We start from the raw sequence: 15,956 nt of genomic DNA, 5'->3' as shown, positions 1-15,956 counted from the left end.
GTTACTAGCGTCGCGCTCCGGCTTCGCTCGGGTAAAACAATAAAAGTAAGCCTATGTCACTCGCGAAGGTTTTCAATTTCATCACAATAGTTTTTGAATTACAAACAAAAAACTAAAATATAGGTAAATCTTTCCTCTTTATAATATTAGTATGGATTAATGAGGTAGATGTAGATTAGTAGCGGTAGTAAGAAGCCTGTGGACCGAAAGGTCCCAGGTTCGATTCCTATTCGTGTCATGTATAGTTTCGCTGTTTTAGATATTTTATATAGGTACCCAGAAGTTTAAAGGTTATAGCATTCTCAAGGAAGATCGACGAAATTGTAAAACATTAAATTTAATTTTTCTTTGCGGGATTTGCGGCATCACAGCACCGAATGAAACCTGACTTCTATCAAGCCCTAGAGCTCAGTTTGAGAAACGCTATCGTAAAGGACAAAAATGTAATAATGTACATTCCCTTTTCGAACAAAAGTATAAAAAAGTAACAGCACTTTTGCACTATTTTCGGAAAATGGGACTTATTTATCATTGTTCAAAGACTTTGCACGTAACTTCCATGGCCCATTTCCTTTGTAACGAGTTTAGAGGAAATTGCTGCGATCCGTACGAGTTCTAACAAGTAGCTTTTTGTACGATACATACTGGTATCAATCGTACTTTTTCAACGATATATACTAATTTTAAAACTGCAATATCCAGTAGGATTGGACTTAAATTTCACTACGACGTTTGAGAATCTAAAATTTATCTTGTATTAATTTAACCTAAAACTAATGTGTAAGTCAAGAAAGAGAATTTGCATTATGAAAATTAGGATTAGTAAATCCTACCACCTGCTAATTCTAGTAATATTATAGATGCGAAAGTTTGTTACTTTTTCACGCAAAATCTACTGGAATGATTGTTATGAAATTTTGTACACGGGTAGAATATAACCTGGAATAACAAATAGGGTTTGACATCGAAATTACCACGGGAGCGAAGCCCCAGGGCGCAAGACATGTATCGTCACAAACTTTCGTATTTATAATAAGCAGTCAACTCAAAACAATTTGAAGAAAACTAGGTTGTTTCCATTATCTGGGTACGTTTATTGATAGCTTTACAGCCAGCAGCGTCCTTCGTCAAAACTACCAGCAGATCCCGCCATCCGTCAGCCGGCCACGCCATTTGTCAAATCTGACAAAATTGTTCTGTCAATGTCAGCGTTGCGTCTTTTGTTTATGAGATTTTTCGATTTTCAAATGTTTCATAGCAAGTTATGAATTGAATATGGAATAAAATTTATCACAAAAATAATTTATGAGATTTATTTTTTATTATACTTAATTTCATAATAACTAACTGGCCACTGCTAGTTTTTATGTAATAACAAGAAAGTGTTCCATTTTTTAATTTTCAAACATCTTTCCGTTTAGTAACAATAAATACCTATTCTAATCTACCTAGTAATTTACCTAGATTACTGAGTAATAAATAATAATTAGGTAGGTATGTACTTTTACCTAGATTAATGTCAGATATTGTGAAAAATAATCAATACTAATTTAATTAGGAATTAAAAAAATTGAATATTATGTTCAACTCAAGTATGGAATATGTTTCCGCAAAGCCCTATATCCACATTAAGTTTAAGTTGCAGTAAAAAAAATGTTTGCGTATAATGGAATCAAATGGCCAGGCGGAGCGGCATAGATATTTGAATGAATGAACTATGTAACGAAAAAACTTATATATGTCTGAAAAACACATTCAGTTTTATAATACCATGAAAAACAAATACATTTATTTTGAAAACCACACAAGGAAAGTTGTTTTACACATCGCATACAGCCAAAGCGAAATATCTGCATTGTATTCAAAGCACAAAGGGATAGGTATTAGTAAAATATTGAAATAAAAACATATTTCTGTGGAAAATATTATTGTGGAATGAAACTCAACAATAAAACAGCGTATGTTTTGGGAGAATGCGTTATTTCAAGTTTTATTTTACAAATGGGACCGAAATCCGATTAGTCGTCTACGTGAAAGGTAACTACCCTTTCAAACGGAAAATATTTTTTTCGTATAAAACTAACCTACATTGCGGAAGCGAGGTGATCATGCTCGACAGCTACAAAGGGATATCTCCCGTCAGGCTAGGTGTTGCGCCTGGGGAACCGCACGGTTCCGACGACGTCATTTCGGAGGTTTATATATGCTTCCAATCGAAAACGCACTGTCTGCGCGGTCTAGGCTTGTTATAGCTTCTGTCGTGAGTCGACCTTAGCTGACCTCCGGTCTTGGGCGGGTGGAATGTGGCGGATGTGACTTTCAATATCCATACTAATATCATAAATGCAAAGGTCTGTCTGTCTGCCTATTACGATTTCACGGCTAAACCGCTGGATCGATTGTGATGAAATTTCGTTTGCATATAGCTAAAGACTCCCGCTCAAATATAGAGTAGATTTATTTTCGAAAATCAACCCCCAATTGACTATAACAGGGGGTTAAAGTTTGTGTTTCGCTAGCGCAGAATAACTCGCGCGGGCAAAGCCGTAGGCAAAAGCTAGTTATTAATATCTTACCTCGTTCATGTAGTTCCAAGCTTGACAAGCGCGTGCCGGACTCAACGGCTTATAATGGTTCCCAAAAGTGTACATGTAGAACAACCAGGGGGCCGGGAACAACATGGTGAACATGTCGCAGAGAGCCATCGCCATCAGCACCACATTGGTCGGAGTTCGCATATGACGCCGGGAGAGCACGACTACAATTAATGTGTTCGCTACGATGGTGGTCGCCAGGAGAAATGGCGCGATGTAGCTGAAAAAAAGAAGTTTGAATTAAGAACGTTACAGTTTTAAATGTGGACTACGATTGTTCTTTTTTATTGATGGGTCTGTGGTGATGACACGATACAGTTTTCGAATGGTTTAAAAATAAACGAGTTTGAATTGAGAACGTTCTTCAGACAGTTTTGAAATTGTTTTAAAAAGTCAGCGACCCAGACGCGCAGAATAAAGACAAATCTAACGACATGATAAATCATTTGTCAAAAACTATCTTGTCTCAAGACTAGACTAACGAGACAGTAATGTTGTATTATTCGTAGTTATATACAAAGGCAATGTTATTCCTTTACGATTATGTACAAAATATTGTTAATAATAAAATAAAAATTGCTGGTAATTGTTTTGTGTATTGTAATTTTTCTTCAAATTTTTGATTATCTTCTCGTGGGTTTTCTCCATTTGTATCTGTTGATTTAATTACTTTTTAATATCCAGACAGTAGCCAATGGCTTTAATTGTTACTTTAAGTAAACTTTGCAACAGATCTAAAACAAATAAATGTCACGAAATGGACCGATTTATCAAAGGCCTAAACTTAAATGATTTAATATCAATTAAACTGGCAATAATTACAATAAGAGGCGAAATAAAAGTAAGGGCCTCTGGAAACCAATGAAATTCCCATTAAACCTATTGGATGACTTAAAATGGCGGCTATTAAAAAATACTGAACCTTTAAAATTAATTTAAACGACCATTTATCATTTATGTCAAACGCACGGCTAGAACGCTGAGATTGAGAATTTAAAAATGTAAATTAGGCAAAGCCGAAATTGCTTTCGGAACGTTAAAAGTTAGCGTTTTCCTTTTTCAAAATATGTTGAGTGTTACCAGCCAGTTTGAAGTAAGGGTGCTCACAAAGTCGTTGAGATTGCAACGAATCAACGATTTTATTTGTTTCTTTTTTCCAAAGTGCCAGGATTTCGATTTTATATTGTTCTTTACAAATTTAAATTATTTTATTAACTATAATTCAAACTTCGGTACTATTTCTCCGTACCATTCAAAAATCGACTGATTTGTCAACGTACAGATAAAATTACCAAGTCTAAAAGGCTAGAATTTATATCACAGATTTACATAACACAAACATATCTGCTCCGAACAGATTTACTGAAATTTATACATGAGGGAAGCTCAGGCGATATCTAGCTGCAACCTTATTCTGTAAATGCATTCGGTTTCGTAAGTTATGCAAGTTTACTTAATACTCTTACGTCAAGATACCCTTAATGTTGCGGCGGTTATAACATATGTTTGTTTGTATTATTTTGGTTCATATGCATATCGACTTTACCATAGTAAATTGATCAAATGAAATCTTTATTGTGGCGCAATGTTCTACATTGGTTTTATAATATATCCGCAGCCCATCACGGCTTCGCTCGGGTAAAACCATGAAAAGTAGTCGTTGTTATTTTTTAATGTTTCTGTATCGAGTTGAGCTGATCCATAGTTATTAATGATCGAGTGCCTATTGTGTTAAGTGGGAATGCGAATGGAATTCGACAAATGACCGGAAATGTTAAATCGACCAATTGCGACACAGCACTGTCACGGTGTATCCGGTTTTCAGAATCATTTGCTAACGTCGTAGATTGAGAAAACTAGTTTTCATTGTCTTTGGTTAAAAAAAAAACAAGAATCTACATTATTTACGATACGGAATGTACTAAATAAATATTCATTTTATCTTATTTATAATATAGGTATTTTCACTGTTATTCATAAAAAAAAGTTAAAGTATACTTTTAGCTATGTTTTATGTTTATATTCATATTTTTAAATAACAAAGTTAATTTTTCACTTAATACAGTTACTACTCACCCATACATAGGCTCGGCATAACTAATAGGAACCTCGCAGGTGACATTTAAGTAAACGTGAGAATGATTCGAACTGCAAAAATCTTCATTGGAAAAATTCGAGTACGCCGGAACTATCGTTTGGTTGTCGTAGAATGTATAGTTGGTCCTGTCAAAGTCGTCTGCCACTCTCGTTCTATTTTCAAAATAGTCCGCCAGCCAGTCTCGATCTTCCGCCGCCATTTTGACTATCTTGTCTTTGTCATGTTTATTGATTTAGATTTGTAGTTGAATCTGTGGACAAAAGAAAAAATATTGAAGTATAGAACATTAGGTATATAGGTACGGTCGGCTGCAAAAGTCCAGTCACACTTTTGAACCTTATTCACTAGAAATAAGTACATATCGGCATTGATGTCGCTGCAATAATTTACTAGAAAATGACATTTTAAAATTACTGTAATATATTGTGATCACTGGGTCTCGACCTTAAAAAGGTCGGTCAAAAAGGTTAGGACCTTTTCGTAAAAATTAGATGCGTTTGGTACAAAAATAGTTGAGTTGACAGGAAATGTTTGTTTAGGATCAAGGGTCCTTTCAAGCCAAATCAAATGAGTTAAAATTTGTTAGTAATGCGTCGTTCTTATGTCGCAGACTTTTTATGGTCATCATCAGGCTAATTCCATGATATATAGTCATTCAAATTACGCAAGAAAAAAACAGTTCAATAAAACTGTCATCTGAAATAAGTTCTTGTCAAATACCAGCGGCGCATAAGAATATTGTTAGTCTATCTTATGAATATTATATGCGGCCGCATGTATATTTAATGTAATCAGTACCATTTACAGCATAAAAGGTACTCTTCATTCATGTCATTGAGATAGATTATATTTTCTTGGTATGATAATTACAATCACATCTGTGATTAAGTACTAGCTGCGCCCCGGGGCTTCGTTCCCGTGAAACTACTCGACGGATTGTTACGAAATTTGATACACGTGTAGAATACAGCCTGGAATAACACATAGGGCACCTTTTATCCCGAAATTCCCACGGGAGCGAAGTCTTAGGGCGAAGCTAGTGTAATATAAGTTGGTACTGATAATAAACAAATGATACCATGGCTACGTTCAGTAATAAAAACAAATTTAATTACTCTACCACCCAAAAGAGTAGATTGTAACTACAATATTATTATTATATTTGCGAACAAATTGTCTGCCAATTAAAATTATGTCCTCTGAATCGTTAATGTGACACGATTAAATGTTTAATATGTTTACTGATGTGGCAAATAGAGGACGTGGCGGTGCGCGTGATAGCGATGCGGAAAATTATGAGAATGTGACGTCAAACTCCATAAAGGTATTTTTTTTTTTTCAATTTTCATCGGAGGCAATCCGCCATGGAATTTCTTTGAAGTGACATTAGGGGTTTTCAGGGTTACCCGTACGCAATGGGAAAAACGGGACCCTTTCACTAAAATTCTGTCTGTCTTGTCCGTCTTTTTATGCAGTCATCGTAACTATGCTAAAGTTAAGTATGTTTGTTATTTCACGCTTAAACGGCTGGGCCAGTTTTTATGAAATTGGATTTTAAGGTAGCTGAGACAGTTGAAATTTTATGTGTATATATATATTAGTAGATGACAATTATATATATATATATATATATATATATATATATAAATTGTCATCTACTAATATATATAATATTAGTAGATGACAATTATATATATATAAATTGTCATCTACTAATCATCATTAGTAGATGACAATATAAATATTTATAAATATATATAGAATAAAATAAATATTTAAGGGTTGTTATGTGGGAGTCACAAAACAAACGTGATTTTTGTAGCGTTTTTATAGATAATAGTACGGAACCATTAGTGCGCGAGTCGGACTCACACTTGGCTGGTAGTATTTTCAATTTATATTACACATTGAATTCTATACGTTATTTATTTGCTCAAAAAAGTCTTTGCTCTTTGTAACTTTCGAAATAAATCAACGTATTAATGTCAGTGCCAAATGTCGCACAGAAACTTTGAAGGCTGTGTATTCTATACAATTTTGTAGGTTATCCTCTGACATATGATAAAATAAAGTCCTCTGTCGCATATGTCTGTCTGTTCGCTATAAACTCAGAAACTACTGAACGGATTTTCATCACGTTTTTACTAAATGATAGCGTGATTCCTGATGTAGGTGTGCATAATTTATTATTATCTTTTTGATGGTCTCAACGCTATATAGCATTATCTTCCAGTCAACCATCAGACCAAACAGAGAGAGCAAGATGGTGCAATAAAGTGCAACTAAACAATATGTTTTCACCCGAGCCGATTGGTTGAGTAGATAGAGCGTCACGAGGTAATTAATAAACAAACTTACTTTCGCATTTATAATATTAGTTAGGAGGTTATGATTTGGGATTTCTTCTAGTATCATATAGGTCGTCGCCTCATTTTAATTACTGGTAAGTCTAATCAGCTAAATGTTCGACTACACCCCGCCATTGTGGTATTTACGACTTAATGAATAAGGTCGTTAGTCGCTTGCTATCATGCAACATCAATAGGGTTGGTGATAAGTATTAATAGTAATTCTGCAATTTTCATTTGCAAATATTGATGCATTTCTTTGCTTAAATTTTATTTGATTGTAATGGAAACTGGCAATGGAAACTTCCATTGCTAGTATAGATTATTAGTATTTTAACCAGGTAAGTATAGAAAAATATATTTACCAATCACACAGATTAAATTATCTCCAAAGCAAGTTCGACAGCTGTGTCATGGAATACTTTAGTACCTAACTCAACTGTGGCGTGTGGTTTCGCCCTAAAATAGGACCACTCCATATCTACACTATATATTGCTGGTTTCTTCCACCGGTGTAAAGCGTCGGAACCCAGGGTCCGCTTTTCTCCTCATTTTCCCATATCTACCACTGAATGAATGAAGACTTCTAATGAAATGGCAAAATTATTTGATTCTCGCGAGCCCGTGTATAAAATTTCTAATAATACCTTTGTGATTTCAAATCAGAATAGCAAACAATTAAAAAACAATTTTATTTTCCCACGGAAACAATTCACTGATCGTTTTGAATACGCGGACATGGCCCGCGATGAGATTCTAGTGAAATCGAATTATTTTCACATTCGAATAAGTAGCTAATTTTCTCAAATTTTAGCGTCTCATGCCCATATCTCTTATTTATTTAAGAATACATAATTTTTTTCACCAATTGTCCAACAATATCTTCTCGAAAGTTCGTGGATTACTACTTAATGTAAAACAAGTCGCTTCCCGCCGTCTAAGTATGTAGGTAGGTATGCTTTAAAAAAAAAAAGCACCGACTTATCTAGATATCGTAAAAACTAAATATCTTTTAAAACTGACGCAACGGAAATTGATATTTTTTTAGTGATATAGGTAGTGATTCCTGAGAAAGTAGGTGTATAATTTATTATAGTTTTATAGCAGCGAAGCCGGGACGGGCCGCTAGTTACAAAATAAATCAAAAAATAGGCAAACGCAAGCAAGTAGATGTAAAAAACATTAAAAATACGTTGAAAACTTAAATTTTTACAAATTTTACTTTGCAGACAAGCGGAGTAACAAGGTGAAATTTTACTTGCAAAAAATTTGATTACAGACAAACTAAATATAAAAACTTATACCTAATAAAAAATGTTACGTACGTTCGGAGTGAGTGGTAAATGTTTTTTTTAAATAAGTATATATTTATTTTAGAACGTTTCCGTAAAACGCTAACAATTTATCTTATGAATATTCAAAATATACCTAAATGGCGCGAAACTTTGTCAATAATGTTATAAAAGGTATTAAATACTTAACGCTGTTTAGGTTATTTAATTTATGACATTCTTAAGGAAGCTGGGATTCTCTATGCCCAAGTGTATATATTGGCCACTTGTAAATAAATATTAAAAAAGAAACTGTATTCCGGATTCAAATTTTTGTCTCTCTCATCATCATAGATCACACATAGGTAATGTCTCGGTTAAGTCATCGCTGTCGCTGAATATGTTTCAGAAGGAAATCACTTTTCAAAATTGTTCCAATCTTCTTCATACTCAAAAGTAATAAAAATATAGTGTGTCTTGGAAATTTATTTCCCCACCTATTTACATATATTGGTATGAAGGCTCAGTGTGAAGTGTATGTATATTATATTAAAAGTTGATTTATAATATGTCAAGAAAGTTAAGAAAACGGATTTTAGACGAACTATTTTTTTTTTGCCCTTGCAATACCAAATAGAATGGTCACGAATGGTTGATAAACACCCAGTGTTGCCAGCCGACAGGGATCATTAAATTTCTTCACTTTATTGACATACTAACATATGTACTTATACATTTACATTACAGTATCATTAAAATGCGTTTTCATTATTTTCGGACTGTTCAATGTTCTTGAAAACAAACATAAATTTACTTTCATAATAAAATACTATTTTAGTAAGTACTACATGTGTTCCAATTTACGCGAGTACAATTTTGACGTATGTACTAGAATACGCCCCACATCCATAGACAAAGAGCGAAGCGAACTAGACAGACAACAAATAAAAAAAAAGCGCGAATCGCCCGTAGCGACCGAAAGGTGAAAATGTTAATGGGAAAACCCGAGAACAATGCAGTCTTATTAAAAACTTGTCCCGAACCTCTGTAGTCTCAATTATTATTAATTAAAATTTGGACCCGTCGCCACAACTTTGAGGTAAACCAACCATGTTTCGAAGTATGAATCTGTTTAAGTTCTTGAGTTTGAGAGTTTCATAATTTGGTAGGTTTATTTTGTTGATCTGTATCTACCATCTAGTGATTAGATCCTAACTAATATTATAAATGCGAAAGTAAGTTTGTTCCGTTGAGGAGTCCCCTCGTTGCTAGCCGATCCTGGGCGCACCATCAGGTCATATTAATAATACCATTGTCATGGAAACTGAAGCTTCGTGGTAAATTACCACTCGGTCGTACAGATGAAATTTAACTTGCAAGATTTGATTACAGACAGACAAACATCGGGACAGGTGCAACTAAATAAAAGCTTGATATAATAAAGTAGCACGTAGGGTACTATTTATTAACTGTTACCCTAACGCTATCCAGATATATTATGAAAAGAAATATATTAAAAAATTAGGCCCAAGCAACCTTCTATTCAAGTGGTCGGCTAAAAGAGTTTTATCGGCGCAAACAACGAGTTTACTAACTAATTTACAGTTTAATCAATTTGATCAACGCGCGTGCCATGAAAATTAAATTGCCATTAGGATGGGGAACTATCGATCGTTACGTTATGTTATCGACAAGATCTAATATCGACAGTTTATAGTCAGCATTTAGCCCCTTAATTCACGGTTTTCACTCTCGCTTTGAGGTCATATGCAACAAGCTGGACAATATGCAATGAATCTCCCATTATATAATTATCCAGTTTATATTGCTTTCCCTTGATTGAAATTTACAATCTGCGCGAGACAATTAGCAGTTGGCAAATTAGAGTTGGTGTTAATATCGATAGTCAATAAATTACGTTAAGGCTATCTCTCTGAAACCAAGCAATAAGTTCTACTATAATCTTGCTTTACTGATCTATTTTTCCGAAAATATTAACTTACTAGATGTTGCCCGGGGCTTCGCTCCTGTCGGAATAAAATGTAGCCTATAGCATTCTTGGATAATGCACCTTTCTAATGGTAAAAGAATTTTTGGAATCGGTTCGGTAGTTTGGGAGATTACCCACCTCAAAAATACAAACTCACAAACGCTTACCTCTTTATAATAATAGTATAGATTTTTCGGAAAAAATTAACTTACTAGATGTTGCCCGGAGCTTCGCTCCCGTCAGAATTTTGAGATAAAATTTAGTCTATAGCAATCTTGGATAATGTACCTTTCTAATGGTGAAGGAATTTTTAAAATCGTTTCAGTAGTTTCGGAGATTACCCGTCTCAAACATACAAACGCACAAAGTCACAAACTCACAAACGCTTACCTCTTTATAATATAGTAAAAACGACGTTGGACTGTTCAAGGGTTATAAGTATAGATTAACTTGTAAGATTCGCAGTTGTCCTAAATGGCGATTGCTATCTGCACACAACACTTTTTTATTGATTTCTTTTTATTTCTTAGCGAAAATTTAAAAAATATTTTTTAACAGATTTTGCCACACTATAAAGATAAATAATTTCAGTAGAAAGCATCATGGTTTTGCATTACACAATGCATGTAGTCACAGTTGTTCATATCGAAAACGTTGGCCACAAAATTCCTTTTTGTCTACTGTGACCACATTGTGTAGGAAACTACTAAAATTCTTTATGTAGTGTATGTAGCATAATCTGTTAAAATACTTTTTTTTTAAATTTCGCTAAGAAATAAATGGAATTAATAAAAAAATGGGTTTTGTTATCTATACCACACATATAAGAACATTAACCTACCCAAATTAATTGCAAACACGTCGCAATTACCGCGTTATAGAGGTTCATGCGGGGTAACTTGTATGTACTGTTGACTGTACATACAAAACTCATGCACGGCATAGATTTTAGGGATGTGAAATTTAATATCCTTGCTAATTCCTACGCCTTCAGGCAAGGATCTTGTCATTCAAATGTGGTTATGATATGTTAAGGGTTGATGGAAGTTATATTACTTACTTGCGGTCGCGCGCGACTTCAGCCGCGTGTTTTCTCAATAAAATATACTCCCTATAGTTGTAATCGTGATGCAAGTAGACTTTTGTTTATTTCTGTACCAATTTTCATTAAAATCCGTCGTGTAGTTTCTAATTTTAACTTGAACATGATGAAAATAGACTTTTCAGAAAGTCAAAAAGAAGGTCTTTTGTTTATGACTATTTTTAAAACAAACAGACATTAGTAATATTAGAATGAATAAGCTACAAGTTGATACAGTTCAAAGATGTCTATAATATTTGAATATAGTACATTCTTCTTATATAATGGAACATTATAATGTTAAAACCAAAACGATTGTCTGTCATCGATGATATGCGAGACTATGGCCTGACAACTGAGGCCGTACACTGTCCGAAGCGCAGAAGAAAAATTACGACACCCAAAGGCGGCGGAAGTGACCGGAAAAATGCTGATGAGAGAACGAGAGAGAAAATATTATATCTGTCAATTGATTCATTAAGTAGACATATCAAAAGTTCTGTTCAGTAGCTCAGCATCATAGGAAAAAATATGTCGGGGCTTGAAAACATACGGATATTAGAACGTTCCTCTGAAGCTGTGGTGGTGTAATGGTTAAGACACCTGTGGACAGAAATAAATATAAATAAATAAATATATTAGGACAAATCACACAGATTGAGCTAGCCCCAAAGTAAGTTCGAGACTTGTGTTATGGGATACTAACTCAACGATACTATATTTTATAACAAATACATATATAGATAAACATCCAAGACCCGGGCCAATCAGAAAAAGATCATTTTCCATCATGACCCGACCGGGGATCGAACCCGGGACCTCTCGGTTCAGTGGCAAGAATCTTACCACTGCGCCACCGAGGTCGTCAATCGAGAAAGGTCCTAAGTTCGAATCCTACTCGTGCCACATGAGGTTTTTAAACCAATTTGACTCATATATAGTAGTTTTCATCAAGTACAGTACTTCCGGTAAGGGGAAACATCGTGAGGAAACCTGCACACTGGTTGATTATCAACTTGTGTGTACAATCGAGAAGGCGATGACAAACCGAATATAATTTTTGAAATCGGTTCGGTAGTTTCGTAGATAATCCGCGTCAAACATACAAACTCACAAACAATCGAATCTAAAAATTAATCTAATCCTTAGTTATTTATTTAATTTTCAGTTTTCCGAGACGAAATATCTTCCAGTGTTTTCCTATAGCATGGTAGATGTAGACAAGCTAATGGTCCCAAGTTCCACCGTCTAATTGATGTGCCTAATTAATATAGAGGGAGGAATTAATGGACATCGGTGATTCTGACAGGTGTAAAGTGACATTTTGTATTGTAGCTCTATTGAACACGGTCTTTTGAGAGTAAACCCAATTACAATATCTATTAAAATGTTACTTACATAAGATATTGAAGATACAATACAAATTTACAACACAATATTGAGGATTTGTAAAACTTTATTTGTGTCACTGCATAGTATAAAACATAGTCGCTTTCTTTGTCCCTATATCCCTATGTTTGTTTAAATCTTTAAAACTACGCAACGGATTTTGATGCGGGTTTTATTTATATATATTTTGATTCCTGAGGAAGGTTTAGGTGTATACCTATCAAACTATATATAAAAAAACATCACAACAAACCTTAATAAATAATACAATTTATTAAGGTTTTACCCGAGCGAAGCAGGGACGGGCCGCTAAAATAAATAAAACCATTTCGAACTGCTGGCTTGTGCCAATTGTGCTCAGAATGCTGGCAGCATTTCCCCGATGAACTGTGAAGCTCTATATAGTGTGATTTGGAATAAAAATGTCCAAATCAATGTAACTAAATGGGACAGAAGATAAAATGTATTACTTATTTATCAATTTATGTACGTACATATACGTTATATGTACATCATGTATCTTTGAATGCTCTCTTTCTACGGATGCAACGGGAAACACGCGACAATAAAACTTTGAATGTTGATTCGGCTGTGATTTTACAACCGGCCGTCTGCCTAATGCTAACATTTCCTTGGGAATGCTATTGTTACTGCAGCTGCCTAGCCTGTGTCACTTAGTCGTCTCGTACGCCATTTATTTGTATGAATTGGTCTTATTAAAGGGTGCAACCACATCTATACTATTATTATAAAGCGTTTGTGAGTTTGTATGTTTGAGGCCGGTAATCTACGCAACTACCGAACCGATTTTAAAAATTATTTAGGTACATTATCCAAGATTACTATAGCCTATAGTTTATCTCAAAATTCCCACGGGAGCGATGCCCCGAGCAACATCTAATATAATACTTTCAGTGCCGTGTTTACTATTGTCGTTTTTCCTACTCGAAAGGAATTAAATATAATGGATGATCAATGCAAGAGATTCTGTTTGATGGCAATTTTAATTACACTCGCCTAATACTTGGAAATATTATTGAGTAAGTTTTGACCCGGCGTAAACTTGTTCATTGTCTCAAAATTTCGATATTGTCAACCGCGCAATGAGGCGAAATTATTAGATATTGCTATAATTTTCTATAGTAATTAATATCACTTCCTACGACGTGCCAAGAGTTGAACAAGAGAGGGGGGAGGGGAGAAAAGGTCTTTGGTATAAATTTATTTATTACTGGAAGTGGCATTTCCTACTTATATTATGTGTGTATGTTTGTTACTCTTTCACGAAAATCTACTGGAAATATTCTGGACGTATCTACTGGACGCATTGTTATGAATATAATCTGGAAAGCATGGTACTTTTTATCCCGAAATTCCCACGGGAACGAAAGCCCGGGTACAGCTAGTTATAGTTAGTAATTTCAAGACCATAATCAGCCAATGAAGTGATCGTGATTCGTTTTTCCGTTTTTACTGAAACAAAAAACCTGAAAAGCGGGGCCTTAAATAATATATCGTGCAAATAACAGTTCTAGCGCAATAAGCAATTTTCTAACCTTTCAGAAAATAACGAACAGAAAACTTGATCGTTTCTTATATATCTTAAAATCAACGGTTTAAGGGAAAAGGAAGTGATTTAGGCCCATGTCGTGTAAAACCGATAGCCGTGGAATAAAAAGCCGACTAGAAGTGAAAATAATGGCGTAGATACCTGTATTCCATTTTTAGGGTTTCGTAACTGAAGGACAAAGCGGGACTCTTCACTGTCCGTCCATCTGTCATTAGGATATATCTAATGAACCGTGATAGTTCACAGTTGTAAATTTTCACACGTGATTTATTTACATAACAAAAAGTATTGATATTATAACATTTAAGTATTATTCTATATCCTTTTTACTATACCGTCCAATTCTTAACCTTGACGTTGGCAAAACCATCGTTTTAGCGAACGATGGAGCCTAGAAAAGAAGAAGAAGAATCACATGAAAACTGAATGAAATGAATATTTAAGGGGCCCAAAAACAACCGTGAAAATTTTCCCGTTTTTAAAGAGGATGCTACGAACCCCTCGCGTGCGAGTCAATCACGCGATTGGCCGGTATATTAATATTAAATATAAGCTAATATCATTCCGATCTAGCCTCATAGCAAACTAATGACAAATTTTACTTATAAATGCCAAACATTTGAAAGAATTTGTTCCCAATCCTACTTGTGGCCTGTACGACCTCCGATGGATGTACGTACGAAGTGACTTAGGGCCAAGACGTCTTGACAGTTGATAGGCAACAGCAACATTTCAAAGACGATTGACATCAGGAAGTACGTTCGTGAATTCACAGCTAAATCTTCTAAAAGTTTTATTTATACGTGGACCCTAGACTCCGGAGCGTCACAACCGAGTATAAAACCACAAACGAGAAAAAGAAATAAAGGATATTGTATTAATGACGCTTCTAGTCAATTAAAATCATTGTTTGTTTCGATAAAGAACGTAACATGAAACTTGGCACCTCTTCATTAACCAAATGTTATCACGCGACTCTGATCTTTGACTCTATTACAACATGGCTCAATTTCATATAACATAATCATGGATTATATAAATTTATCGGAAGTGCCATGTCAAGTCTTACATGCTATATAATAATTTCATTTGGCAAGTTACAGGTAATTTTAAAAACTAATAATAGAACTGGGCAGTATTGGATAGATGTCAAAAAATATATTCATCACTAGCTTTTAGCAGTTCTCGTAAAATTTAAGTAAATAGTTAATGTGTAAACGACTATTTTAAAGATTTTACTTAAAAACGGTTTTTTACATGTTAACTATTGCTGTGTTGCTCCAACGACCTAATACATTGTCGGAAATGGATTAGAAACGACAACAAGGTCGTTTACTTACGCCATTCCGACGAAACGAATAAAATCCCTGGAGAAAAGTGAAATAGCTAACATTATAAAACCTTACTTTGTGATGATAGTAAAAGCTATGTGCCGCCTGGGAACATGTTCACACACTATGTTGCGTGGTCAACATACCTTAATTTTTGAAGTGAAAACTTCTTTAGCGGCATAGTGCAATTTTTGTGATGGGTAGAAAATGTTAAAATCGCGTCTTATCCTACCTTACAGAATCGAAAATTCGAATGCGAAAACGTTAATATTCAAGTTTTCACG

General features: G+C 34.6%; 1 protein-coding gene across 6 annotated transcripts in view; it reads right to left on the bottom strand.

Moving 5' to 3' along the window:
• The window catches only part of SPR (Sex peptide receptor), a 168,145-nt gene that overhangs the window by 13,221 nt on the left and 138,968 nt on the right, over positions 1–15,956 (bottom strand). For all 6 annotated transcript variants that reach the window (XM_064436852.1, XM_053764904.2, XM_053764903.2 and 3 more), the window contains 2 exons: positions 4,671–4,942; positions 2,577–2,814 (listed from right to left, as the gene is read on the bottom strand). In XM_064436852.1, coding sequence (XP_064292922.1) covers positions 2,577–2,814; positions 4,671–4,891 — 459 coding nt within the window. In that variant the 5' untranslated portion in view covers positions 4,892–4,942. The remainder of the gene's footprint in view (positions 1–2,576; positions 2,815–4,670; positions 4,943–15,956) is intronic.

This window comes from Plodia interpunctella, chromosome 26 (assembly GCF_027563975.2).
Source record: "Plodia interpunctella isolate USDA-ARS_2022_Savannah chromosome 26, ilPloInte3.2, whole genome shotgun sequence".
In the NCBI taxonomy this organism is placed as follows: Eukaryota; Metazoa; Arthropoda; class Insecta; order Lepidoptera; family Pyralidae; genus Plodia; species Plodia interpunctella.
Note: the sequence above shows the minus strand (reverse complement) of the source record. Positions and strands in the feature narration are given on the sequence as shown.